The sequence below is a fragment of the Rattus rattus genome, chromosome 1 (genome assembly GCF_011064425.1).
Source record: "Rattus rattus isolate New Zealand chromosome 1, Rrattus_CSIRO_v1, whole genome shotgun sequence".
NCBI classification, from domain to species: domain Eukaryota; kingdom Metazoa; phylum Chordata; class Mammalia; order Rodentia; family Muridae; genus Rattus; species Rattus rattus.
The window spans coordinates 53,527,826-53,553,935 of NC_046154.1; the positions used below are offsets into that span (position 1 = coordinate 53,527,826).

The following is a 26,110-nucleotide window of genomic DNA, read 5'->3' on the forward strand; positions in this document are numbered from 1 at the left end:
GAAAAAGGGGTGCGGGGACCTTCATTTGAGTAACCACCCACTCTTTCAGTAGCTGTATACAATTCTGCCTAATTGGATGTGGTCTGAGATTCGTGGGAGGGCCTAGAGTATTTAGCAAGGGAGGACTGAAGGAAGAGACCTCCATCTACCTAACCAGCAGGTAGGTCATCATCCATGGTGGGTGGAGACCTTCACATGCTCCTTCCTGTGGCCTCTCACCCACGTACTGTAACTAACCCTAAAATGGTAGTTGGTAAACTTTGGTGGACTCGAACTATGAGACCTTTTGGAGAAGGCGTGAGTATAGAGGTCCGGCTCCTCTCAATGGCCTCCACCCCTACCCCACAACACTCTTATGATAACATCTTTCTTGGAGATAACATCTTTGTATTATTTCTCCCTCCTCAGCCAAGCACTGTTTTTTAAAAAATGACTTCTTTTATATTTTAATTATGTTTGGTGTGTCTGTGTGAGCATATGCTATTTGTGTGCAGGTACTGGGATGTCAGAACCTCTTGGCCTGGAGTTACAGGGGGTTGTGAGCCACATAGCATGTGAGGTGGGGACTGACTTTGGGTCCTCTGGAAGAGGAGCAAGCATTTTTAAGCACTGAACCATCTCTCCAGCCCAGAGAAGCAGGTTTCTTAACAAGAGAGTTTCAGCTATGACAGGAAACACTAGACCCCCATGGAGAAGGGAAGCCAGGAAACCTACACAAACTTGGCAAGATAGGGTTGACCATCCTACACCAAGGAAGTGGACTGAGAAGAGGGAGCTATCTACGCCTTTATTTAGTGGTTTCGAGACAAGGTCTCACCACGCTACTCTCAAACTTTGGCTCCTCCTGCTGAGTTTAGCTTGTAAAGCCTAAACCACCACACAGGGTAGTTTTACTTACTTTTATGTTCTTTCTTTTAACCTGTCAATATCTTTGTGGTCAAGAGACCTGAAGTTGTTTGGAATATTGAAAGGATATCTAGGCTGTGGAGTGAGAAAAGGCACGTCAGATAACGGCAGCCTCTCGGCTGTCCACTGCATACAGTTTATTTCACTAGACTGCAACTTTATACACAGTATGAAGGGCTTCCCGGGGAGCACATATATAGTTTACTTTCTGTAGTGCTGAGGACCCAATGTTTATTTTTTACAGTATATCATGATACCCTATGATTAAAACATTATTCGGTGATTTTTTTTCCCAACTATATATAAATGGAGATTTACCACACACATGGTGCAAAGAACTTCTTCATAACATATTTGAATCACGAAGTGTGAATCTAAAATACACCACTGTAATTAGAACACTACTTTAAATTCCCAGTGCCCCACGTCCAAGTAGCCATTTGATGAATCCCTGTGGAAGTCAAAAGCAGTTTGGTAGATACGTGGCAGCAGCTTTGAGCTGTGATTTCAAAAGAAATCTTTTAAGAACCACAATTTCACAATTTTAGAATGTCCCCCTTTACCTGTTTAATATTCTCAGAGTAAAAAAGGAGACATTTTAAAATTTATAGTCTTTAAAACAAAGAATAAACCCAAGCCTACCTAAACTGGAAGGCTACGGTTATAATACTAGATTTCGTAGAAACCTAAGGAAAACCATTGCATGGTAGGTGGAAATGAATTCTAAAGGAATGAAGTTTCTTTGAAAATGTCTTGGATCACTGCCCCTCCAAAGAGGGAATGCTATGCAGATGACAGTTTTTTTTTTTTTCCAGGAAGTAACAGTAAACAAGCCAGAGAAAGATTTTTCATTTCCCCTAGTTTTTTTTTTTTGGGGGGTGGTGGTGGATGAGGGCAGTGGGCAGATCACCAGTTAAATAAGAAACACAACTCCTTAGTCAAAGAACCACATCATCACACACAACAGCCAGGGTTACGGCCGAGAATCTCTCGTTTCCTTTCCCCCCAACAAAGTTTGAAAGTTCAATAAATAGTAGAAAAATAATCCTTTACTTAGAAATTTTGAGATGCATCATTTAGAGCTTAAGGTGAGCTCTGTACAGTTATGGTGGCATCCAGGTACCGCTAGGAAACGTGGGAGTCCATCCAGCGGCTGGTGGCATCCGGTGTGCCACGTTCCTGGCCTCTGCTCCAGCTTTCTTCCAGTTAAGGGGCTGAGTGCCTCTGGTGCTGGGAGCATTCTTCTGGCTCGGTTCCCTCTCCCCGTGTCTCTGTTGGAGGTATGCCTACTGTCCCATTCCATCACGGCAGCTCAGTTTATCAGGCTCCCCCTCCATTACAGAACCAGCATCAGATTCTCACACACGGGACCTTGTGGTTTCAGTTTTTAAACACGCCCGCAGGCAGCCAAGCCGGCGGAACCACGCTGGACAAAGCGTGTCACGTGACAGGACTGTATGCCGGCTCATTTTCTTTTCTCCCCCTCAGAGCATTCTGCTTCTGGAGGTGAGCGGGAGGGCCGTTAGCACTCAGCATCCACCGTGTGCACCGTCACGGCCGCCTGCAGGTGGTGGCTGTGATGGAGGGTCGGGTGGTGTGAGCGGTAGTGATGGAACTTGTGGCTTAGCAGGGCTGCAGTCTGAGGCGGGGTGTCCAGGTCCAAGTCGTCATCATGGTTCCCTACGTCCACCCCAGCTGACAAAGGGTCGTTGTTGCATGGAGGGTTCTCACTGTCTTCCTGCGGGCTCATGGTGCTGTACCCTAGAAAAGGAACAACATAGCCTCAGGACACAGAGCAGACTGGCTGAGGTGGGGGTGCAGCCCTGTGCTAGTGATATTTAGGTGCTAACATGTGCACATCACCAGAGGATGCTGAAGTATTTTAATGTTAAGGAAAGCTAGAGAAAAAAAAAAACGGGTTGTTTATTTGTTTTTCCTAAACACAAGGAACCATAAATACACAACCATATTGAACAACAGAGAAAGTTGGGGTGAAATGAGAGTCACTGCTCCAGACCCCCAGGCTGGTGACAGCCCCACTGTGAGGTCACCCCATACACCCCATTATCTGCAGGTACCCATCCTAGCACTCTTGGAGCCATGATCCCATGCTTCTGACGAATGAGATGTATCCTGTGTAGTATAAACTACTAAAGCAGACAGGTAGTGGGCAGCTTCAGACACTGTGATCAGGGCACAGGCTGGTTGGGGCTGGTGGGCAAGAGCTGAATGATGAAATGCTTGTGGGATGGCAGTGAGGGTCTGATCTACCATCACCATGAAGTATCAGTGAGGATCTAACCAGTTATCCCCGTGTGACATTAGTGAGGGTGCGGCCAATCAGCGCAGGTCTAGCTCATTATCACTGGAACACAGGCCTCCAGCAAAGCGCAGGTCAGTGACTCCTGCATAGCAGCTGCGCTCTCAGTGTCACAGTCGAAGGGAGGTGGCTCGATGGTAGGAGCGCATCCAAGGTTCCGGCACTTACTGAAACATCAAATTCCTGTCTAACCCAGAGCAACTAGAAAGGAATCAACTATTCTCTGTGTAAGCTGGCTCACTATGTTTAAAGATTCATTCCTTTCAGTATTCTAAGTGATACATGTTTCAAAAGAAAGTACCTTAGTTGATCAAAAAGATTCCTTTCCAAGAACCTTGGCATGTTTTTAAATATTGCAAAGAAAAAAAAATCTATTCTAAATGTATTGAGAAGTGACAGCTCATTAATAGCTTCCTGGCACCTCAGTGTCAATCAGCCCTCACCCAGGGGTAAGAACTAGTCGCATTTGTGACTGCAAAATTGATGTGCTTGCATTCAGACAAGCGGGAGCGCTGCATGGTTGAAAAAGCCTGCTCTGTGCAAAAGTAATAAAGGCAAATCTAGGTCCTCAATAAAACATAACTCCATTGGAAGAATGATGGAGCGGTCCAGTGCAGGGGGGGTCTACTGGGCATTTCTTAGGTACAAGTCACTCTGCTAAGGTACTGGAGGCACTTCCCAGACAAAAACCTGGTCCTGCAAAGGGAGATAAGTCACCCGTGTTTGAGACAAGTAAGAGCACAGGCCATTGGGTCACTCTTTTACTGAGAGCCACAATGGGGTAGGGGGGTGACGAGTGAAATAGCCTTAATGACTCACACTGAGCAGGAGAGATAGATGCTCCCTCTAATGTAGACCATGGTGAACGATAGCGGTGAGGTTCAGCTGAAAGCAAGGCAGACTAACTTTTCTTGACTGAAGGAATGAGGAGGGGTCATCCCACTCTAAGGGGGGTGAGTAAGACTTTGGAAAAGTGGATAAAAGCGAAGAGACAGGAGGCCAGCCCCAGAAGCATGGAAGAAATGATTCTTCCACCACACGCCTCGGACATGTGTTAGCAGGTAGCCGGACAGCAGAGACAGGAGAAGTGGAGAGGTAAGTTAAAGTTATTGCATGATGTGTGTGCTAGTGTAGACAACAGGTTCACACTTTCCCTATACATGGCCGGCCACGAACGCTCTGTGGTCAGCGAGACCTACTGGCAGTTTGAAGGATAGAGGAAAGGGCAAGGAAGACACATAGGAAGTCACTGCACAGCCCACTGAAGGATGAGGGAAAGCGGGACAGGGCCGACTGTAGAGGTTGCTAGGCAACCAGGTATGGGTGGTTAAATGGTAAGGCTAGAACTAGAGTCAGGATGATGATGGCATGACTTGTTTTGTTTGGGACCGTCTTGATTCTGAGAGGCTGGTGTACACACACACACACACACACACACACACACACACACACACACAACTAGTGAGAAACAGGCATGGCTTCAGCAAAGTTGGGGAAGGAGGGCAGAGTTTGCTGCTGACTGTCTTATCACTGAGTGCACCTTGATGCAGGGACCAGGAGAAGCTGTCAGGAGCAAGGCAGGAGGAAAGGCCTCAGAAGCCACCAGTCAAGGCACTCACAGGTGCTGGCAGGGCACAATCATACACAATAGCTCTGAGCAACAGCCCTGAAGCAGTGGTGCTCAACCTGTGGGTCATCACCCTTTAGGGGACCATTTGGGGGCCTCCTATCAGATATTTACATTATCACTCACAACAGTAGCAAAATTACAGTTATGAATTAGCAATGGAATAATTTTATGGTTGGGGGGGTGACTAAGACATGAAGAACTGTATTGAACTCTCAGCCTTGGAAAGGTTGAGAGCCACTGTGCTAAAAAGGGTTGGCGTTGAAGGGCTGAGAAGCTTGGCACGGGGAATGGAGGCAAGGCTGATGGCAGGGAGGCTGAGGCCAGGGTGAAAACGCTAGCTGAAACCACCGGCACTTAGTGGCAGGTACTGGGGGTGGGTAGGTGTCAGTATAATCTGGACAGAGGTCTGGTGCTCAGAGAATTGGAGGCTGCACTCCAGACCTCACGTGGACGGTGAATAATTGGAAAAGCACCTACCTACCATCAGGAGGTTGTTCCTGGGAAGGAGCAGAGAACTTGGGGACCAAATGGACCTGCCAGGTAAAGGGATTAGAGGCCCTGTGCATGGTCCAGGTTTCTAGATTCAGGGTGGAGGGAACAGTGATGCCTTTCTCCACTTTTAAGGGGTAGGGGTCAGAGTAAGTTTCTCCATTTGCACTCTTTGTCAAGGCTAAGACTGCATTGTGAGAGGAGGCCAGGCTCTGAGAGCTGCTGATGTCTGAACCACACTGTCCTTTGCATATCAAGGAGGCTGCTGATTAGCAAAGCATTTAGGCTCAGATGCTGCCCTGGTGGGTCTCATCTCTGGTCACTTCGGAGTGCCTCACAGTAAGGGACTGATAACACTATAATTCCCCAAGTAATGACATCGGTGTGTTCTCCATTACCCAGAGCTTTTCCTGGCATACCAAATAGTAGTCTCATACAATTAGGAAGATTGGGAAATCCATTTTTTCCCTAATTAATGGTTTTTAGTCCAGAGATACTCTGCAATTATTTGCCTCGCTGAGTCTGGATCTGAGATGCCCCCCAGAGGCTCTTGTGTTGGGGACTTGGATGCTGATTATTGTGCTCTGGGAAGGGGCTCAGCCAAGATGGCTCCAACTTTATCAGTGGATTGATCCCTTGATGGATTCGGACCATGTAGCATTAGTGGGAGGTGGTGGGGTGTAGTTAGAGGAGGTGTGTGACTGGAGGCTTGCCCTGGAAAGATGACCCTCACTCCGCAATGCCCTCAGCCATCTTTGTTTGCCTGGCCATGGCTCAGAACTAGTGTGAGTGGCTAAGCACGGACTGAGACCTGTGAAACCGTGAGACAAAAGTACAGTTTCCCCCTCTCGGAAATGGTTTCTCTCAGTATCTGCAAGTGAGGAAACGTTTGCACTGACTCTTCACTCACCCGGCACCTTCCTAGTATTTAATGACATGAATGGAAATGCCCAGGGCACAGCAGGGGTTAAGGCAGCAGGCGATACGATGCGTGCTGTGCTCTTTTCTTTCTCTTGGCGTCTGCTTTTGTGGGTGTGTGTGGTGGTAGTGTGAGTATGGGCGTGCGTGTGTGCAGGTCAAAGGACAATCTCCAGTGTCGTTCCTTACCTCCTACTTTGTTAGAGGCAGGGTCTCGTTTGCTGCTGTATATACCAGTCTAGCCCTCCCACAAGCTCCCGGGGATTCTCCCACCTCCACCTCCCATCTCACGATGCCAACTCTGGGCTTATAGATAGGGCCATTGTGCCAGACTTTGTTGCGTGGGTTCTGTGGAAACTCAGGTCCTCACGCCCGTGGAGCAAACGCTTTGCAAACCACGGATCCTTCTCCCCAGCCCACAGACACATTTTCTCATCCAACAAGTAACCATTTACTTGGTGCCAGGAAGTTTTGCTGTGTACTGAGAACTGTGAGGGAGCACAAGGACAGACAGGGTCTTGACCATAGATCACGGAAAAAAAAATGCTATTTAAACACAAAGGACCTCTGGCAGCAATTGTAAAGGCATATGTAGAAAGCATCTATGGAGATAGCCTCAACTTTAGGAATGAGGCCAGGCAGCCCTGAGGAATAGAAGCTCAAATTTAGCTTCTGTAGTTTGGCGCTCTGCTTATGTGTTTAGGTTCCACTTCCTGAAACATTGCTACTCGTGAGAACACTGGTTCCATCAGGGGCTCACTCGCCATCTAGTGGCCACAGAGAGTAACTTCAGGAGGGTAGCTCCAGGATAAGGTCTGCTTTTGACTAGGTTTTCTTTTCATTTGTCTTGGAAAAAAGTACTTTGGAAACAACCAAGGATAGGGAGAAATCCCATTTTCAAAGAGAAAAGGTTGCTCAACACACATCTATATGGAAAAATATCTGTCTAAACCGGGTTGTCAAGTTTCTAATGAGGAAGCAGCAGCAACATAAGCCCACAAGGAGCAAATAAACATTTGCTGGCTGGTATTTTTAACTTAAAAACAAGCCAGTAGGTATCAGACAGAACATGCTGTTTTCAAGGGAAGGATGAGACAAAGCAGACGCAGCCCGGTTACAGAGCTGTTTAGTAAGTAGCTCAACGGGAAAGGCTCATGCGTTGCTGACAAGAACAGTGGCTTCAAGTTGTCTTAGAACACAGATGAAAGTGTGGCTAGGGTATTCACAACACAAGAGTATTTACCTAGCATGAGCCAGATCCTAGTGTTGACTCCCAGCACCAAAGAAAAAAAACTTATACTTTAAAACATGTCCTCACTTTTTCTAAATAAATAAGCAACCTTAAGTTTCTAAGTAACAGCACATTTTAATTCTAGGAACATCATCACTATGCAGCTTCCCAGGGGCCTAGGCTTTTAGCATCTATCAGGAGTGTGTGCACGCACATCACACACACACACACACACACACACACGTTCAGTGTAACACAGAACCCTGGCACTGCCAGCATCTATCAATCAGGAGTGTGTGCACACGCATCACACACACACACACACACACACACACACACACACACACACACACACACACACACACACACGTTCAGTGTAACATAGAACCCTGGCACTGCTCTCTCCCGAGCTCCAGCCCTTCCTTGGATCATGAACTACTTTTCCTTTTTCCTTTGTTCACTCTGGGCATCTATCTCCTTCCACCATGTATGCAAACATACATACATACATACATGTCTGTGAACATACACCTTCACTCTGGGTTTCCCTAAAGTATAAGCAGGGAGGAGGGAGCACAGGTATAAGCCTGAACCCCAAGCTCCTACCATGCTATCCCCTTAAATCTTCTCAAGAATTTTTTTTTTTTGGTTCTTTTTTTCGGAGCTGGGGACCGAACCCAGGGCCTTGCGCTTCCTAGGCAAGCGCTCTACCACTGAGATAAATCCCCAGCCCCTTCTCAAGAATTTTAACGGGTAGAAAATCCAATTCTATTATTTATGTGTGTATTTATTTTCGAGACAGAGTATCATTATGTAGCCCTAGCTGGCCTGGAACTCACTATGTAGATCAGGTTAGCCTCCACATCTGCCTGCCTCTGCACCTAGAGCGCTGGGATTAGATGTGTGTGCTTCCATAGCTGGCATCAGGAACCTAAGGACTAAAATGCTCACTAGAGTCTAAACAGCTTGCTATAAAAACAAGCAGTGATGGACTCTAAAGTGAACTCATCCTTGCCTCCAGGGTGTTCTCCCAGCCCCACATTGCCCAGTGCACAGGACATGCCCAGTACATGACACAGGGGGGTCACCAATCAAGACCCATGTTGACAAAACAATCAACTCTATTTTCTCCCTTAATGGGCATGTACTCTTTATCCTGCTGGCATGACAGCGCCCTCCACTTGACGGGTCACTTTTAGTGACATGCTGTACAGGTTCAGGGATACAACGGCCTACAGTTAAGCTCCATTGATTTAATGATGTATTTGGAATCTGGGCACTGTCAACACTTTCCACTTCCTTTGGTGGTGTATTCTGTCTGCATGAGAAACTCTATTTTTATTCCTCCGGGACAACAGAGATCCAATTAGTAAGAGATGAGAGCCCTTCGATGCCTGCCTCGCTGCACGGTGCACTTTACCTAAGCTGCTGCTTCGTACTGTATCACTAAGACAGTGGAAGGAGCTGGGCAATGCTTTGTTACTCCAGATCCTAATTTGGTATGGATGCCATGGGAGAGGGAGAGCTGAGAGTTGGTGTTTCTGCTGAATAAGAAATTATTTCTGCTGAACTCTAGTAGCCCTCCAACCTGCTTTAGTATTCCAAAGAGAAGGCACAGAGTGACCTAGCAGAAGAACTTACATGGGTTCAAAGGATTCTTTTGCAGGGGGTGGGGGCTGGGAGGTGCAGGAAGCCAAGAAACTGAAAAATTTAAGTTCTGCCTCGGTTCTCCATAGAAACTTGAAGGTTCTGTTCAGTCAGTGGGAACAATGTCATTCAAAGCTCAATACACGGCCTCTGATTTACTAGGCTGGGCTGCAGCATCTCACATCTTCCAAAGGACGATTGCATCGCTGAGGTGGTGTCAGGGGGCTATTGGTCGCTTGGAGGTATGTCATCTCCTTTGCCTTTGCATATAAACAGAGACACAGTGTTTGAAGGCTTTTTTCTTCTTTTCAGGATAGGTGTGGGAAAAGCCAAGATTAAAAAAAAAGTTCAAGTAATTATCTAACCATATTCAAAGACTTACTAGCTTTAACAATAAAGCGTTCTTTCACTCTGGTTCTGTTTTTGGTTGACAGTGGCAGTGAGGCTCACAGACCTGACACACCTGCCGTTCGGGAGACAATGAGCTAGGAGACACCAAGAATGTGAGAGGCCCTGTGCTGTGGCAGATCTTTGGAACAGGATATGGGACTTCTGCTTGGCTTTTCTGCAGTTAATGTACATCTGCAGCTCTGTCCAGGCTCAGTGTAAATGGCTCTTCATCAAAGCCTTTGAGCCTGGAAGACACCGCCAGAGATGGAGTGGCCAACACTAGAAGACAGCCTAGCTTTGTCTATGACCAAGAATATGCTGCTGCTGCTGCTGCTGCTGCTGCTGCTGCTGCTGCTGCTGCTGCTGCTGCTGCTGCTGCCGCTGCCGCCGCCGACACTGGTACATCAGCAACAGGGTCCTGGGACCTAAGGGGGCTTCACACTGAAAGTGTGAACCTTTAGTGACAGTGAGATTTTGAGGTGTTTCCCATAGCCTCATGTTGACACACACAGGTACACACACACACACACACACACACACACACACACACACACACACACACACACACACACACACACACACACACTCAGAGCTAGTAACACTGTTTTGGGAAGTTCTGTAAACGCTGGGAGATGAGATCTGGATGAAGGAAGTGGGTCACTGGTGGCTGCTCCTGATTTACAGTACCCTGACTCTTTTCTGGTGTGGGCCCCTGACTCTACCCACCCCAGTCATGATGGTCACAGCTGTCTTCTGCCACCGTCCCTGCCACTATGATGTTCCACTCAAGATACAGGCCTAAGCGATCTGGTTGCTTAGCAAACCGAGCCCCTTAAACCATGAGCCAAAGGAATAATTCCTCCCTGAAGTTGTTTTTGCCAGGTATCTGGTTACAGCTATGAAAAAAAGTGTCAAAAACACACTTTCAAAAACTTTCCTTATTACCAGGTGGTGGCGGCACACGCCTTTAACTCTGGTGCCTGAAGGCAGAGGCGGGTAGGTCTCGACAAGTGAGGCCAGCCTGGTCTACAGAGTGAGTTCCAGGACGAGTGTGAGGCCAGCCTGGTCTACAGAGTGAGTTCCAGGACGAGTTTGAGGCCAGCCTGGTCTACAGAGTGAGTTCCAGGACGAGTGAGGCCAGCCTGGTCTACAGAGTGAGTTCCAGGACGAGTGTGAGGCCAGCCTGGTCTACAGAGTGAGTTCCAGGACGAGTTTGAGGCCAGCCTGGTCTACAGAGTGAGTTCCAGGACGAGTTTGAGGCCAGCCTGGTCTACAGAGTGAGTTCCAGGACGAGTTTGAGGCCAGCCTGGTCTACAGAGTGAGTTCCAGGATGAGGGTGAGGCCAGCCTGGTCTACAGAGTGAGTTCCAGGACGAGTTTGAGGCCAGCCTGGTCTACAGAGTGAGTTCCAGGACGAGTGAGGCCAGCCTGGTCTACAGAGAGTGAGTGTGAGGCCAGGACGAGTGTGAGGCCAGCCTGGTCAGAGTGAGTTCCAGGACGAGTGTGAGGCCAGCCTGGTCTACAGAGTGAGTTCCAGGACGAGTTTGAGGCCAGCCTGGTCTACAGAGTGAGTTCCAGGACAGCCAAGGATACACAGAGAAAAAAGTTACACTTATTTGTGTCTGGTGCCTGTGCACTGTAGTGTGTGGCAGTCAGAGGTAACTTGTGGGAATCAGATCTTTCCTTCTATCCTGTGGATCCCATCGATCAAACTGAGGTCATCAGGTTTGGCTGCAAGAAACTCTATCCACTGAGCCATCTCACCAGTCCCCACATTCTTGATGGAGAAAAACGGGAAAGCAATCGGTGTGGCCAGGGCCTCTTAGCTTGTGTCTGGAAGTACTGGGACAGAACTGCCCAGACACTCTCCTCAGATCATGCCATGCCTGGTGCTTCCTTTGGGGTGGGGAGGCTATGTCAAAATAGTTAGCTTATGTACAGAACATCAGAAAGGGAGAGAAAGAGGCTGTGCCCACCTCCCACAGACATAGCCCGGGCTCCAGAGGGCCTCTAATGCCGGGGGACCAGATCTTACCATGATCACTTTCGGTTCCCGAGCGGCCCCAGTAGCGTCGCCTCCTTTCCGGGCTGTGTGCGTGTCGCTCCATGACTGCAGCTATGAACCGAGTGTTGCTGACTGCGGGACGTCACGGACAATTAATGTCATTCTTGTGCCAGTACCTCCATGGTTTCAACCCCCTTGCTCTGAGCATGGCCACTCATAAGTTGGAGGAGTTATTCTTTCAGGAATTAGAATAAATCATTTTTAAGAATCCTAAGGATGGGGGTGGGGGGTGCTGGCTTAGGGCTGACGCAGGGACAGGTACTCAGCCACTTATCCCCAATATACACCAGCAGGCCACCGTCTTGGCAGCTAAAGACCAAGGATTTAAACATCAACAGAAGTCTCTTTTAATAAAGAAAGCACTCTTCTTTTAGTACACTAATTAAGGGACTAAAAAAAAAATATTCTAGAAAATTCTCTTTCTAAAACAGCATGTTGGGAAAATAATAGGAGGAAAGGCTTTAGGCCAAAGAAAATGTAAAAGATAACATCAAAAAAAAAAAAAAAAAAAGGCTTTTGAGATTTTTCTGAAACAAAGCAGAGGCCCACACTTATTGCTAGTGAAAAGGGGAGGGAAAAAAATCCACCATGTCAAAGCTTCTGAAAATTTAATACAAGCCAAAAGGACATAAGAAGGAATCTTTATTTTGGATTAGGCTCCTGCTGACACGTGAGGCAGGGGGCGGCGGATACTCACTGATGCCTCTGTCTTCGTGACTGTCATCCTCTCTTTCATCTCTGTCATTCTCCAGGTTGGACATACGCACTGACATTTCTGTCCATCATTAAAAAGGGAGAAACATGACTATTTAATCAAACAAAATCACTGGCTTTAATACCCCGCTGAGCGCTGGTTTGATGGCTAGGTGACAGCATTCCGTCAAGGATGAGTTTAGGGCAGAGGGTGGAGCAGAGTGGGAGAAAGCTCGCCTCAACTGAGTGCTGGGTTTTATGCCCAGTCCCTTGTAAAGGTAAAATAAAATAAATAAAATAAAATAAATAAAATAAAATAAAATAAAATAGTGAGCTTGCAAGAGAATGAACTGATGCCCCTGTCTGGTACAGAGGCAGGCAGAGACAAAGGAGGAACCAGAGACTAAGGAAGGAGCATCTGGACTTGAGCTCTGGAGAAAGAGATGAAACGGACGGAGACCAACTAACTCATCTTTAATCTTCTATCACACGCGTAAATGGAAGAAGCAGGGTCTGAAGCATCAGTGTCTTTCTGTGAAAACGCTGAGGAGCTGCATATAGCCAGGCGCAAGGCCACCCTGGATGTGGGCCACCCTGGGTCTAGCTGAATCTCAGGCAGGTTATAGCTCCGTGGCTGTGCTGTGTCAGGTTTGTCGTCATAGCAACACCTAACTTGCCACTAGTCCTACAAGCTGAGTTACGTGGCTGGGACACCTGTGAGTTGAGTTTACTTTCTCAGAGGGCTGACGTATCTCTGGGGACTTCGGGAAGGTGGGGATGGTTTTGAATAGAGATGGCAGACTCAAAGCTTTGGCAACAAGGCCATGATTAGAGACCAACTCTTCTGGAGTTTGCTTCTATGACCTATCCTGTTTGGAGAGATCTGATTTTTCTGACGTGACCAGTCGTACTCTGTACAGGAATGCAACAGAATGGACTCATATTCTTGATCTTAATAATGATCCAGGGGTCTCTGATACGCTTGGGTTCAGACCTGCCAGGGCAGCATGCTGATACACATTCTATCAGCGCCCCAGCGGCCCTGTTTAGCCTATGAGGGAAGTAGGCCATGGAGTGTGTGAGGGATGAGGATGTTGGTAGCACCTGGAAAGGGCCCGCTATTTTCTGGGTAATCAAAATGGGGCATGTGGAGTTTAGGCACTAAACTAGAAAGCAGGCTTTGGGGACTTCAGGCATCGTGCTGCTCGTACGTTTTCCTAACAAATCACCGCTGAAAGCCCTATCAGAGCTTTCTGCACTCACCTTGAGCAGCAAGAGGAGACATATGCTGGTGGCTCCGGCGATGGATCTGGTGGCGGTAAGCGTAGACGGCAAGGACCAGCACCATGATGCAGCCCATGATCCCTCCGGCCACAGGGCCCACTGGGGCGCTCTTAATCATGTTCAGTGTGATCACCTCATCACCTTGAGGGAAGAAACCAACAGAAGTGCCGTGTCAGCATCCCCAACATGCATTGCTTGTGCTGATGGAGCCCTGGCTACGCACCAAGAGGCAACAGCACCTGGGAGAGAGAGACGAGGTGGGCTTCTTTGAAGCACACATGAGCTAAGAGATACGAAGTACCTAAGTCTGTGGTTCACAGAGCAAGCTGCAGAGGTCTAGCCTCCTAGAAGCACAGAACATAACCCTTTGGAGTATTGTGCCCTTGCCTGGTTCAGCGGTAACACAAGAGCTCAATCCCACATCCCCACAGGAAGGAAGCCTCCCTTCAGTGAAGTTAAATGGGCAAGTTAAAAAGCAAGATACAGAGCTGTAGAGATGGCTCAGCAGTTAAGAGCACTGACTGCTCTTCCAGAGGCCCTGAGTTCTATTCCCAGCAACCACATGGTGGCTCACAACCATCTGTCTCAGAATCTAGTGCCCTCTTCTGGTGTGTCTAAAGACAGCAACAGTATACTCACATATATAAAATCAATCTTTAAAAAAAAAAAAAAAGAAGCAAGACATGGATGGTCCCAAATTTGTGATGATTTGACTAATTTGTCAGACATAAGAGTAATGAAGCATTCAGTAAAAAGGGCATGGGCTTTGGAATCTTGAACTCTCCCTGGGCTTGTAATATGGAGCAGACTCTCTTGATACAAGCTACGGCAGTGCCCCATCAGCCATGGGGCTCCCAAGGGTTAAGGAACCAGAACTCTGCGGTGAACTGGTCTGTTAAGTTATGTAATATTCAGCAGGCTGAGTGAATTGAAAACATTTTGACTTATTTTTTTCAGCCCTTAGAAGGTTTGGGTCACAACTGAATCCCATGATGAGAAACATCTACGTTCACTAGCAGCTTAAATATGGTGACTCAAATTTGCCAGCTAAGAGCAAGGGCGTGGTGCCGAGCCTGGGATGACACTGTTAAATAAAAAAATCTAATGAGAAATAGACTCTTTGGTAGCACCTTCAAGGACAGGTCGCCTGAGCCTAGAGGCTCTTCTTATGCTGTCCTCGTCCACTCCCTAAGCTGCTATAGCAACGCTGAGTAGCCCTGGTGTCTGCTGACCCCAGTACCCTAAACAGCGATGGCTAACTGAAGACTCCCCCTTGTAAAGGTGGTAAGGAAAGGGAGAAGGGGAGGCTTCAGGATGAAATAGCACACGGCAGGCAGCGGGGCAGGGGGGCAGGGGGGGCAGGGGGCAGGCAGGCAGGGGGCAGGCAGGCAGGGGCAGGCCCTGTGCTTGACAGCTGGGATGCACATTCAAGCGGACTCCGGAGTTCAGCCATGTGGAAATCAGGCCAGAGTTTCTCAAAATAAGTTTCATGGGAATGAATTCCAGGCTTGCAAAATTTGGCAGCATGGTTGGCTGTTCACCGCACAGTGTGTGTAGCCAGCTCTGAAGGTAATTATCTGCCTTGGTTTTTTTTTTAACTAGGGATGACTGGGCAAACGAATCAGGGGAGTTGGGCAGAGGATGATAAAGATTTGGGTCCCAGGATACAGGCAGAAAATTGCATTCAAGGGTCAAATCACCATGGGTCCCTAATCAACATACCGATGGCTCCCATGTCATCAACGTAGGGACTTTTGGCTCCCACGATCCCTCCAAAGCATTCTTTCTGGGGCGCACAGTAGGATTTGTCCAGGTGAGTCTTTCCGTCACTGTCCACCACGCACCACTCGCAGTCCAGTACCCCGAAACAGTCCCTGGCAGGTTGACAATGTTTAAGAAAGCAGTAGGAACAGGAGGACAGGTAAGCTGGCCTTTGGATGCATCTCAGGTCCCTACAGGCTCCTGCCTGAACAACTGCCAGTCAAGCCCCTTTCCTTGTCAAGCGGGGATAGCAGTCCTTTACCTGGGGGTGGCTATTGCATGCCTCTCGGCCACTTGGAAATGAGAGAAGGCCAAGTATTCTTTGCGTTGCCTTACAACCTCCACATGTGAATTAGTGTGGTCTTATTCAAAGCCATCTCAGAAGATCAAAGGCAAATGGCCCCAGGGTTGTTCGGTTTTGGTCTAACATGCTCCATGTGAGTGGTCATTATTATTTTTTTTTTAAGGAAGAAAATAATAGACAAATACATTCAGGAAAAGAGTAGTCAATTTAAAAGCGATTTCCTCCTGGGCTGCATGCATGGTTGACGTTCCTAAGACATCACACCAGTGGCAGTGCTGCCCACTCCTAAAGGTAGCAGGACAACCTATGTTAATCACTGTGATTAACAATCTTCACCTGGACCAAACATGAGGCTGACCCGCCCTCAATTTGCCAGATCACATGGCAACCAGCAGCCAGAGAGAAGTAATCCCCCTTCCCCAGATCTGCAGAGCCACTGCACCAAGCCTAGTCCAAAACACCCAGAGGGGAAAAAAAGCAGCCCACAGCAGGGGGTGGGCAGACACAGGGCTGTTAGTTCTCAGAGCTGTCCTGGAGCAGATCTGCTCTCTAAGAAGGGAAAACTAATGAGCTCTGAAATACTCCCCAGAGAACCCAATGGCTGCTGGGTCCTGTGCAGAATCCCAGGACAGCCTAATCCCTTGCAACATCTCTTGCTCTTTGCTTAGTAAAACAAAAAGACCTCCTACACATAGCAGAGGCCCTTTTCAGCCTACAGCAAGAGTCAAATACCTGTAACCAGTGGGAATAAAAGATTCCATCTGGGAGACAAAAGGCTCAGGGGGTAAGAACCACCCTTCCCCCCCACAAAGGACATATCCTTAAAGAATGAAGAGTGGGGACGAGAACACCAGCTGCAGATGCTCAGTGGGTTTGCTGAGCACTGATCTCAAGGTCTTTCTGTCTCCCCTCTCACTCTGTGTGTGTGTGTGTGTGTGTGTGTGTGTGTGTGTGTGTGTGTGTGTGTGTGTAAAAGAGGCGTGGTTCTTGGTACAGGTTTCCTTGGCTGTGCTGGACTCACTTTGTAGACCAGTCAGGCTTTACAAAGATTCTTCTGCCACTGCCTTCTGAGTGCTGGGTTAAAGGCCTGTCCCACCATGCCCAGCTTTCAGGCAAGTATCTTACCCACTTTCCATCCTCTGGTTACATCGACTGTTGACACACTGGTGCAGGGCATCTTGCAGGCCAGGATCGATAGCTGTGTATGTCACTGGCTCCTGGTGGACCTCACAGCTCGGGTTTCTATGCAGGAAGCAAATCTGGAGGTTAGGGTCAATGGCACCCATATTCCAAACACCGAGGTCCTTGATAATGTCAGAGAAAACTGAGTTTTTATATTTGTTTAGGTTGCTTTGCTACTCAGTGAGACCTTGGGTCAATTCATTTAACTACCAGATTGCTTAATTTGTTTATATTCGTATACAATAGAGATAATACATATGTGTTTATATGCACGCGTACACACACACACACACACACACACACACACACACACACACACACACCCCTACCCGATACCAAAATTCTCAACAGGACAGGAAGGGTATAAAGCCAAACGGTGCTCAACCTTCTGTGGACACAACTCCCACTCTTACTTGTCTTGGTAAAACTGTGACTAGTTGAGGGTCCATTCCAGACACCTTTCTCTATTTTTAACAAATATGTATTGTGTTGCTTTATACATACACACAACACTATGTGTTTCCTTTAAGTTTTAGGGAAGGGATCTAGCCTAATCACTAAGAACATATCAATAATGTAAATAACACCATTTCATGTATGAACATATATCTGTGCACATGTGAATGCATTCACATATTTATCATAGAATTAAGTTAAAAATGTACTCAATGTAGATAAAGTACCTGACATGTATGATTTTCATATGGCTTATTTTTATTATGTTGGGAGTCTGTATTGTTCTCTATTTTTTGAGGCACTGTCTCTCACCAAAGCTAGAGCACTATGGTTTGGCTAGATTGGTCAGTAAGCCCTTGGGATCTGCCTGTCTGTTCCCTGGATTTTTAGGGTTACAGGCACATGTCACTGCCTGGCTTTTACAAGGGTGTGGAGACTTATACTCAAGTCTACATGTTTGCACAACAAGAACTTTACTCACAGAACCATCTCCCCAGCTCTAATATAACATACAGTCTTACTATCTCACAGCATATATATTTGAACCTCAAGGGAGACATTATTTGAAATCTAGCTAAATGATTAGGTTCCGCATTAGAACAAAACATTTTTGTACACCCTTAACCCAGAATTTACAGAAAATATGATAATGATCATGCTGAGAATTCACGTATGTGTACACACACACACACACACACACACACACACACACACTTTTTACCTGTTCTCTGCATTGGTGAGGTTGCCAGTACACTCATTGACCTCCAGGGGGCACTCACAAGGACATTCACATTCATTTTGCTCCATTCTGAAAAGCAAACAGAATTACTAATCAGAGGTAGGTATCAGCAGATGTATCATGTATATCCTACACACATCAGAGGATTATGATTAAAAAAAAACCTTTGCAAGTTACAATCGATGGTGAAAATGGAGCCATGGCCAAAGATTTAAATTGCATTTGGCCTGAACCCACAGCCGTGGTGACTGGAACAGCATAGATCTCAAGGCTTCTATAAACCTGGACTTCTCTTCCCCAGGACACACCCCCACCCCTTCTGCTCAAAATGCCTGGCATTAGTTAAAATATTAAACAGTCTAAGAACAGAATCCAGCCCACCGGTGACAGTTGAGACAGAGTCGGTCCACCATGCTGCAAGCGCAGAAGGCAAGAGAGTCGCAGGTCTCATTGACGATGCCGACAAACGCGTTGGTCCCTGGGATCCTTGTCAGGCGGTATTTAGAACAGTGGCTGCCATGCACAAGGTTCGTCAAATCCCCCTATGAAAAAGATGAAAGACAGCAGTGCAAAGACTTGTCCCTGCCTCTTTGGTCTTCTAGAGTTTCTATGTGTAGCCCTGGGTGTTCTGGAACTTGCTCTATCTCACAGGTTGGCCTGGAATCCAGACATCCTCCTGCCTCTGCCTCTCAGTTGCTAGGATTAAAGGCATGTACCATCACCACCTGGCCTTCTTGCAGAAAAGACAGATTATAGAAGCTGATTATAAAAGCATCACATGGCTACTGTTCAACATTTTTAGTATTTTTAAAAGATGTGTGTGTGTGTGTGTGTGTGTGTGTGTGTGTGTGTGTGTGTGTGTGTGTGTGTTTGGAGGTTAGAATAGAGTATTGGATCCTGGGTGCTGGGAACCAAATTTGGGTCCTATGAAAGGGCAGCAAGAGCTCATAGCCACTGAGACATCTCTCCTACCCCTACAGCCATGATTTAAAATGTGGCTTAGGGAGCATTGCTTGTTAAAAGAAAAACTTGTTTTTCCTCACTTTGGTGAGGAAATAGTTCTATTAGTTAGATATAATTTTCATTCAATAGTATATATTATCTTTCATCTATACTTACATAAATATAAATTTTCATAGCTAATTTTATTATGTTTTTTATTTTTATTTTTCAATTTTATGTGCATGGGTATAGTGCCTGTGTCTCTAGAGGCCAGAAGAGGGCATCGGATTCCCTAAAACTGGAATTACAGATGTCTGTGAGGCCATGTGAGTGCTAAGGATCGAACTCTTCCAGAACCTCTGGAAGAGCAACAAGTGTTTTTAACTGCTGAGCCATCTCTCCAGCTCCTAGTTTTATAACCATAAGAAAAAAACATCATTGTTGGTTAGTGTTACTATCACTTAGTGTGTGGGGAGATTAGCTTGACTTTATTAAGGTAGAGAGACCAACCCACTGTGGGCAGCACCATTCCCTAGATGGATCCTGGACTGTGTCAAAGGGGAAAGGGAGTGGAGTAGTAGCAACTATAGTTTATGCAACTATGCTTGCTGTCTCCTGATTGTGGATGCAGTGTGACCAGTTATTTTAATAGTCTCCTATGTCCTTCACTTCTCCGGCATGATAGACTTCACCCTTGAGCTGTATGGCAGAATGAACACTTGTCCTTTTGGTTGCTTTTGTCAGAGTTGTGAATTTGTTTCAAAAGCAAATCTAAATAGCTACGGGCTGCCCACTTCTTTCTTTTGGTTAACAAACCTTTCTGCTTCCTAGGGTAAAACACAGTTGAAACATAAAGGTTCTCTGAGAGATGTTTGATTTCCTGCTTCTGCAACATTGAAACTGAACTAAGCCTTCTTTTTCTTCATTCCATAGCTAGGAAACAGAATGGGCAGCCTCTAGGAGGGTCACAAAAACTCAAAAAGCTGTATGATAATGTCATGTAATAACCATCCTTCTGCATTTGTATCAAATAACCTAGGAGAATTATTCCAACTCACACCAGACTGCATGTCATTCATTTCTTAAAATGTGCGTGACTAAGAGCCCATATTCAAGGGTTGTGGCACGGAGAGGGTTCTGGAGGAGTTTTGTCCTGTGTGGAAGACACCCACTGCTAGGGCACGCAGTGATATGGGCTTATTGTGAGATAAGCTTCACTGTCCAGAATGCTCTAGTTTAATTCAGGGAGAAAACTTCAGGTGTTAAGAAATTATCTATCAGGGTGGAGAGATGGCTCAGTGGTTAAGAGCACTGACTGCTCTTCCCGAGGTTCGGAGTTCATTCCCAGTGACCACATGGTGGTTCACAACCATCTGTGATGAGATCTGATGCCCTCTTCTGGTGTGTCTGAAGACAGTCACAGTGTACTCACATACATAAAATAAATACATCTTTAAAAAAAAAGAAGAAGAAAAGAAAAGAAATTACCTATCCCTGGCTTGTAAGATAGTTCAGTGGGTGAAGGTAACTGCCACCCAGACTGACAGCCTGAGCTCCATCTTGCGGATCAACATGGTGGAAAGGGAGAACTGACTCATGTAAGTGGTCGTCTAACCTCTACACGTGTGCTATATGTACACCCACACACGATGTAACTTAGAAAGTAACAGCAAAGGAATCCTAATTTCCACTCAACTAAAATATGCCTTTCTGAAGTATTTCTACTATGACCTTGTGGCTTTGCCTATGTGGACTCGAGAACCCATTGTAGGAATGAACTACATGCATAGAAAACCTGTCTGAGCATTGTGGCAGTGATGCTGGAAGTGGAGTGAGGTCCAAGGGGGTGACGTGGATGTGGTGACGTGGATGTGGTACTTGAAAACTCCTCCTTCCGCTGGGCAATTGCTTTTCACAGTCAACTTCATAATATTTAGTTTAAGATATTCAAGTTAATCCAGCATGTTATTCTTTTATCCCTTAGATATTAATTTCTTTTCCTTTTACGGCGTGTATTAGTGTCTTGCCTATATGTATGTCTGTATGGAGCACTGGATCTCAGAGGACTGGAATTACACACAGTGAGCTGCCATGTAGGTGCTGGGAATTGAAACCCAGGAAGAGCAGCCAGTGCTTCAGCCTTCCAAATTATGCTGTACATTTTATGACTGAGATATATAAATGCTTATGTAAATTAACAACTTGCCCCCTTGTGAATGAGTTTTCGAATTAGTTCTCTCCCTCCTCTCACCAAGGATTGTTCTTTCCTAGGTAAGATCATCTACAAACTTTTAAAAACATATTAGATATTTAGCAGCAATTCAAATTCTGAAGAACACTGTAAGCTACAAAAACAAACATAAAAACGCTTTCAGGATGATTTCCAGAAAACTCCCCATCTAACATGATGGGTGATGGAGGACTTATGTAGCTGGCCTTTGGGATTCAGGCAGCCAAATCATATCTAGGAGACAGGAGCACAGAGAACCACAGACTTTTGTACAGAGAACAGGAACAGTCCTCAGCAGAAACTTCAAAGGGATAAGGGATGGGTTGGTGTGATCGATATTCTTAGTCATCAGGTTGACTACATCTGGAATTAATTAAAGCCCAGGAATACCTCTGAGGGAATTTTTTTTCCCTTAATTAAATCATTTGAAGTGTTAAGACCCACTTTTAACCCGGATATCGGATCCAGGGAAGATCCACTTTTAATCCACATCTTTTGAGGTAGAAGATCCACTTTGACTCTGGGCCACATCTTCATGAAGGACATGGAGGGAGAAGCGCTCTCTCTCTCTCTCTCTCTCTCTCTCTCTCTCTCTCTGCCTGCCTGCCTGCCTGCCTGCTTGCTTGCCTTTGCTTTCGTTCACAAGTCTATTCCTTCACTGCAGTTAGGATCTACTTTTCTGGAATTCCAGCATATACTAATGACTAGCTGAGACATCCAGTCTCAGGAACTGAACAAATAGTGGATTCTTGAACCTTCTGTTGGGAGACAGCAGTTGTTGGACTAGCTGGACCACAATCTGTAAGACATTCTAATAAATCTTCTTTCTCTTTCTATATATATATTCATTGTATAAATTCTCTCCCTCTAGGGCAGTGTTTCTCAACTTTCCTAATGCTATGACGTGACCCTTTAATACAGTTCCTCATGTTGTGGTGACCCCCAACCATAAAATTACTTTTGTAACTACTTAACATCATTACGATTTGCTCCTGTTATGAATTGTAATGTAAATATCTGATATGCAAGATCCCTGATATGCTACCCTTGTGAAAAGGTCATTTGAGTCCCCAAAGGGGTCACAACCCATGGATTGAGAGCCACTGCTCTAGGGAACCATAACTAATGCAGTTGGTGTGTCAATCAAACCAGAGTTCTAACCCTGTGACCTTCAGACAGCACCCACCCCATCCTGGCCATTTGTCCTACAATTATCACAGGGAGAGTTTTACTAAAGTCCTTGGCTCACCCCACGGTTCTGTAACTCCAAGGCAATGAAACAGGCACACACATTATATTCTGTCTATGAAGGAGCAGGTGCTCACACAGGGCAAGTCCTTCACTCGCCTGTTGCTCCAAGGCAATGAATCAGGCACACACACTATTCTGCCCATGAAGGAACAGGCGCTCCCACACGGCTTACCACCAGGCTAGTGTTGAACTTGTAAGATCTCTGCACTGTCCGGTCACTGAAGCTGTTGCACAAGTTCTTCTTCACAAAGTTGGGATGGTTCAGGATATCGTTTGCTACCAGGGGCTCCTGACAAGGCCACAAGACAGAAGACAAGTGTCACTTAACACACTCCAGGCTGTTGCAGAATGGAGGTGATCCTCTTGGGCAAGGAATACCTTGTGGGTGATGTGTTGCTGCTCCAGAGGTGCATGACCTTTGGGGTCAACGAGGGTTGGATGAGCTACCAGATAACCTCTGTCCTCCATTATGAAGCACCTGCACCAAAACGGGTCTGTTATTCATACGAACGGCCACCATGCTTTCAAAGAACACTTGCATATACCTGCCTTCAAACAAACTGCACTTGTGCAGACTTCTGGGAGAGAAATAAAGGCAGGCTCTCTGGCAAGTAGACACATTTTTCCTGAGGTGATGGACTATCTGGCCTCCGGATTGCTCCATGGTCACCTATACATTTCATACAGTGGTAGTTCTTCACCCTCCTCATGCTGTGACCCATTAGTACAGTTCCTCACGTTGTGGTCATTCACCAACCATAAAATTACTTTCATTGCTATTTCATAATTGTAATTTTGCTATTATTATGAATTATAATGTAAATATCTGTGTTTTCTGATGGTCTTAGGTGACCCCCATGAAAAGGTCATTTGACCTCCCAAAGGTGTCACGACCCAACCACTATCATGGAGGATGTGCCCACTTAATCCAACTGTGTGAGGAACATGAAATATTTTACAAAGGAGGATGCTATTTACAGACACAGTCATAAACAAAGTAAAGCACTCCGTACATATAAAAAATACTAGCGCTAGAACTACTTTAATCAAGACTACGTTCTGCTTTGCTCCTCTGAGCATTAGTCAGAGCAGCGGCCAGGATCCCTGAACGCGCCCATCAAGCACCAACGTGAAATTCAACAGTGGCACGAAGCGTGGAGCACAAGACCGAACTAAGAAGCTATTTTTAAAAGCAGCCTGCACTGAATCAAGGGAATGCCCTTGCTTTGATCAGACATTTTCTTTTGAAATCCAGGAGGCAAAGTCTCGTAGTTCTGTGAGCCTCTTTCTGGGAAAAATGTAAAAAGTGTGGTCTAAGCAGATGACATTTCACGAAGATTGGCTTAATGACTAAGTTAACATCAAAAGTGCTGCCTGAGAGAGAGTGCCTTCTGGTCTTCCCAATGGCTCCTAGAGAAACAACTTTGGGGCTCTATGCCATTCTTCTTGCTGGGTGTCATGTCTGCTTGGCCAAATAGTAAACAGCATGCACCTTCAAAACAGGAAAGAAAGGAAGGCTGGGGAGATGGCTCAGGGGGAAAAGCACTTTGTCTTGCGATTGCCGAGACTCATGGAGAGCTCAGTGCCCTCTCACGTACCGCTAATCAGAAACTTGTTGGGAATTGGTTCTAATGCTTTGTCTTATCCCAGCTCCCAAAAGCCTTGCTTCCAGACCCGAGAGTCTCTGCCCCAAGCTGGCTGCGATTGCTGTATGGTCATTGGCTGGACAGGGAGACATGCTGTATAGCCATTGGCTGGGCAGGGAGATAGGGTGGGATTTTTTGATTGCAAACCAAGGAACCAGGAAAGAAGGGAAGAAGGAGAGAATCGCCATGACTCAGAGGGAGAAGGTTCAGATTTAAGAGTTGCAGGAGAGAAAGGCTCCAACAATGTAGGTAGAAGGGGAATGCGGCCCTATGCAGGGCTGCCCAGAAGGTAATAGGGCAGCAAAAATAAAATATAGATTTAGAAAGTGTTGGGCCAGGAATACTGGAGGGAAATGTGTGCTAGCTGTGGGAAGGTTTAGAATTGCCCAGCTATTAAGCTAGTCTAGGCATATCAAAATTAGCTGGTGCGTGTGTGTGTGTGTGTGTGTGTGTGTGTGTGTGTGTGTCTGTCTGTCTGTCTGTCTGTCTGTCTGTCTGTCTTTCATTCACAAATCCAGAGAACTCCTGGGTGGGTGCAGCATGCAGGGAGCTGAAGTGCTTTAACTAATTTACTGCAACAGAATCCTCCAAAGCTCATAGGCCAGGTACCCTGGTGTTTGGAGTCATGAATTAGGGAGCTTGTCTCAGACACCTGAAGTTAGCATCTGAACTCTACATGTGTGCATGTGTGTGTGCACGCATGTGCTCGGGCAGAGAGCTGGGCAGGGGAAAGATGACAATAAAAACCTGCTTTAATAGAACAGTAAACCATAAACTCAATCTCTTGTTTTGATGCGGTCCACACTTCATACTGATTTGGTCTCATTTTGGCAGTAGACAAGAAGTAGTGTCCCTGGAGGGCTTACCTTATTTTGTTGCCGCCATCTTGGTTACAAACTGGTAAGAGATCCATCAGAACCTTGTAGAAGTACCTCAGTGTGAAGTCGATGCCCATCACAGCCACAGTGTGTCCGGAAGACAGCTGGGTACTTCATATGAAAGGGACCAATGAGAGTAAGAGTCACATACATGACATTGTCTGGCACCAGACATACATGCCCTCCTCACCTCCCTGTAAATGCTGAATGACTGAATACAACATGTAGATGGCTTGAGAGGAAACATTAAGACTTTCATTATGGCTTTTTGAACAAGACCTGTACCAAGTATGAACAGTTGTGGAATATGGTCATCCTCTGCCTTCCCCCTCCCCATGTTCATGTTTTTTTTTTTTAAAGGCAAAAATATCAGTGCAGACATATGAGAGTTGGCTGGTCTGGCTACTTCAAACAAAATTTAAAACAATTATTATGTATATGTATGTATGCATATATGTATGTATATACATAAGCACGCATGCTTGTCTGTGTGTGGATGTATGTGGGTACATGCTTGCCATAGCATGTGTGTAGAAGGCAGCATGGGTGAGTCCTTCTCTCTCTCTAACACATGACCCCAGGGATCAAGCTCAGGCCATTGGATTTGCAGCAGATGCCTTTACCCTCTGACCCATTGAGTAGACCCTACAGTTACTTTCGGTAGACTTCTAGAAAAGGAACAGGAGTGGCTGCCATTAATTACTTCCTGTATTTTGCTGGTAAGGAAACAGTTCTCTTAGAGACTGAGCAAGCATAGTAAGGCCACATAATACTTCTCAGGAACAGTTTTCTTTCCACAACACCACGGTGGACTACTCAAAACGCAGTTATGTTTAAGAATTCGTCTTCTGCATTGTAGACCTCCATTCTATAATACTGTTTTCAAAGAAGGGGAGTCTGCAGGTAAAGCTGGGCAGTAAATCCTGACACTTACTGGCTAACGTTTTGGTAGACGTGGGGTCAAGTTTTGGCGTAGCTGACTTTATTTATGGGGTTCCTGAATATAACTTGGCCTTTTTAAAGCTTCAGTTTTTCATACAAAGATGAAGATAACAGTAGTGCTTTTACAAAATAAGCCTGCTACTGCAATCAAACGTGACAGTGCTCATCATGATGAGTAAGCTACCTTACCATCATAGATTAAAGCAG

The 26,110-nt window shown here is 46.1% G+C and overlaps 1 protein-coding gene across 1 annotated transcript in view; it reads right to left on the bottom strand.

The window, feature by feature from the left end:
• Window positions 1-1,935: 1,935 nt before the first annotated feature.
• Window positions 1,936-26,110, bottom strand: part of Cachd1 (cache domain containing 1) — a 223,501-nt gene continuing 199,326 nt past the window's right edge. The window contains exons 17-27 of the mRNA XM_032901775.1: window positions 24,950-25,072; window positions 22,816-22,915; window positions 22,610-22,726; window positions 18,396-18,556; window positions 17,997-18,083; window positions 16,763-16,879; window positions 15,295-15,446; window positions 13,552-13,713; window positions 12,293-12,370; window positions 11,566-11,667; window positions 1,936-2,667 (exon numbers count right to left, since the gene is read on the bottom strand). Coding sequence (XP_032757666.1) covers window positions 2,429-2,667; window positions 11,566-11,667; window positions 12,293-12,370; window positions 13,552-13,713; window positions 15,295-15,446; window positions 16,763-16,879; window positions 17,997-18,083; window positions 18,396-18,556; window positions 22,610-22,726; window positions 22,816-22,915; window positions 24,950-25,072 — 1,438 coding nt within the window. The 3' untranslated portion in view covers window positions 1,936-2,428. The remainder of the gene's footprint in view (window positions 2,668-11,565; window positions 11,668-12,292; window positions 12,371-13,551; window positions 13,714-15,294; window positions 15,447-16,762; window positions 16,880-17,996; window positions 18,084-18,395; window positions 18,557-22,609; window positions 22,727-22,815; window positions 22,916-24,949; window positions 25,073-26,110) is intronic.